This window comes from Centruroides sculpturatus, unplaced genomic scaffold (assembly GCF_000671375.1).
Source record: "Centruroides sculpturatus isolate CEXI.00-Female unplaced genomic scaffold, Cexi_2.0 scaffold5644, whole genome shotgun sequence".
Lineage (NCBI taxonomy): Eukaryota > Metazoa > Arthropoda > Arachnida > Scorpiones > Buthidae > Centruroides > Centruroides sculpturatus.
Window position 1 is genome coordinate 1,089 of NW_019389766.1, and position 3,007 is coordinate 4,095.

General features: G+C 29.5%; 1 protein-coding gene across 1 annotated transcript; it reads right to left on the reverse strand.

Moving 5' to 3' along the window:
- Positions 1-2,065: 2,065 nt before the first annotated feature.
- On the reverse strand, positions 2,066-2,816 carry LOC111617354 (techylectin-5B-like; the record flags this gene model as incomplete). The annotated part of the gene is made up of 1 exon (XM_023358656.1): positions 2,066-2,816. A coding segment is annotated over one exon (537 nt), but the record flags the coding sequence as incomplete, so codon positions are not given.
- Positions 2,817-3,007: the final 191 nt, after the last annotated feature.

Here is a 3,007-nt window from a genome sequence, read left to right on the forward strand (position 1 = left end):
ATAAGAATAAATCTGCTTCGCTTAGGAAAGAAAAGGGAATAACTTAATCACGCAGTTGAATTAATTAATTTATGACAGTTTATTGAAGCACCAATTTACAATAGTCAACAATGATCTCCTGTACGAGAGGGTGATTGCTTCATGATGGTGCTATTGCTGCCAGAGTCTCGTTTGGTAAAGATTACTCTGCACCACAATTATTGGCACTGAGAACGAGATCAGCTTGGAATAACTTTAATCACAATAAATGTTTTCGGCCATTTACACGCCTGTAAACTGATCGGAAATAAAGATGGCAAGACTCAAAATACATGAATACATTGTAATTTACTATGTGGAGAATACTCATTTTATCTGCAAAATATACCGTAACGAATTGTGCAACAAATGAACTTGCCAAGACAGACTATAAAAAATTTATTTTTCTATATAATATTCTTAATCGGAAAAAGCCAAATCTGGCAATTTTGCTCAGAACTAACTGAAGCGCCACTTGTAATCGTCCAATGCGCCACGTTTTGGCCACCCCTGGCTTAGAGCCTTAAACAGTGTAGACTGTAGTACTTTCGTTCTTGTTGTGACAATATAAGGTTTTTATTAAGTGAACGTAAAATGTGTATGTATCATTGCCTAAGAAGCTAACAGTATCAATCACAGGTATTGTTAGAAGTAAGCATAAGATTGCTGAGAAAACGAATCTCACAGGAACACACAACGAAGATAAATATGTTACACGCTTTATTAATTCTAGAGGATATGCATTTCAGACTATATGTCTGTCATCGGTCCTCTTTATTTTACATCAATCTGGTTATAAAAACATTACAAAATTTATGGCACGTGTGTTATGACAAATGTAACTTCTGCCATCCAGTTAATATTGTGTTCGTTATAATTTTATGTATATTTGTAACTATAACTTAAATACTGTTATGTTTTTATAACCAGATTAATGTAAATAAAGAGATCCGATGAGGGACATGTATTTACTTAGTCCGAACGCATATCCTCCAGAATTAATAAAGCCTGTAATGCACAGTACTGTACACATCTATCTTTGTTATGTGTTCCTGTGTGATTCGTTCTAAAGTAATCTTATGCTTGCTTCTAACAATTAAAACGAGAACAAGAGGCAATCAAGTACAAATCACAGATATCTTTCGGAACAAGAGTAAAGTATAGATGCACCTGATCAGATATCGATATCAGGTTATACAGACTATTTCCAGATTATACCTACTTCACCAGTTATACCGTTAGATGGTGAATTTTTACCATCAATTAAACTGGCGATTTCAGTTTTAATTAAAATCGCAACAGTTTAATTAAAATTGGACTTCTATTTAGCATCATTACATGAACGAAATAAAACAAATTTTATATAATTGCTTCGCATTTTATTTTCAAAAAGCACGGCAAAAAGTCACAAAAATATTCTAAATTCGCCTAAATACCGTCAAAACCAAAATTAATAATCGTCAAAATAAAAAATTAGGATAATTGGACTAGAGCAGTTTACGATACTACTCAAAATATTCAGTATCGCATGCTTCTTTAAATTATCGATAGTATCAGCATCGCTATCAATACGAAATTATCGCAGGACAGTGTCTATGTAAACTGCAGAATGGACTTCTCAGTGTGGAAGTAGTAATTCAATACTACATTATTAATTATGAACCAATTACTGATTACTGAATAATTATTTTATGTATTTAATTAATAATAAATAAATAATTATTAGCTATGAATTGTTTATTTAGGCCTAATAGTAAACAGCAACAACAGCATTAATTAATTTCTTTAAAAATACGTTTCTACTTGTTTTTAATGGGGGGAAAGCTATAAGTCAATACACAGGTTATATAATGAGATTCGTTATATTGTGTATATTTTAAAATGTCATATTTTTTTCTTTATCCAAAACAATTTTAAAAATCATACAATACTTTAAAAAAATCAATCAGCTTAACATTGTAAATACAGTATATTTAATTATAACATTTTTATATTATTTATATTTTATTTTAAAAAAATTACAAATTTATATATTTTATATAGAATTACAAAAATCTCTTACACTGAGAAATTCCATTACAATTCAACCAAAACGAGATTCTATTTAAATCAAATTTGTAATAAATTTGATTATTTTTTATATAAATAAAAAGATATATTCAACTATAGACAAATACTGTTTTTTTCAAAAGAAATAAAATATAAGAATTCACAAGATTTTAAAAATTTGTTTTAAAGTCTTTGGAAGCTTCGGTTTAAATTTAAACGAGAAAATTTATTGGACGAATTTTCATTTCAGCAGATTTCAATAAACCCCCTTCTCTCCAAAGTACTGACTGCATTCCTTTTATTGGAACTCTATCAACGCTAGGGTCAATTCTTTCACTGGTTAAATCAGGATAACGACAGAATCTTCTGTACCACCAAGCTCCCTTATAATATGCAGCACAGTTATTACCAGGTTGATCCATAATCCTGTCGTAGCTAACAAACGGTCTACTATTAAATTCATGCATAACTTTTGGTGAATTATTTAGGGGTTGTCCAATGTGAAGTCTATAGTCATGAATCTCATTTTCGATATAAAATGATCTGAAAGTGAAATTTTTCGATTTTCCGTTGAAAGAATTCAATTCAATCAGCAAATCATTCCTCACATCATTCGAAAGTAAATGAATATTATCATTTCCCAGCCAAAATTCTCCATCGAAGTCTCCAAAGCCGTGTTTGTAACTGTTCCAATTTTGATTGAACGTTATTTCTTTATCTCTTCCAAATTCCCCTCGTCTCATTAATACCTGAAAAAATACATAATAATCATATTTTACATTTTTTAAAATTATATTTACTGTTTAACTTAATCAAAAATAAATTATTTGCCATATTAAAGGCCTATTTAAAAACAATATACTGTATATCCTTTTATAATTTATTTACATCAATTCGAATTAACTTACTACAAATTATACGAATCTACAAATTATGCTTT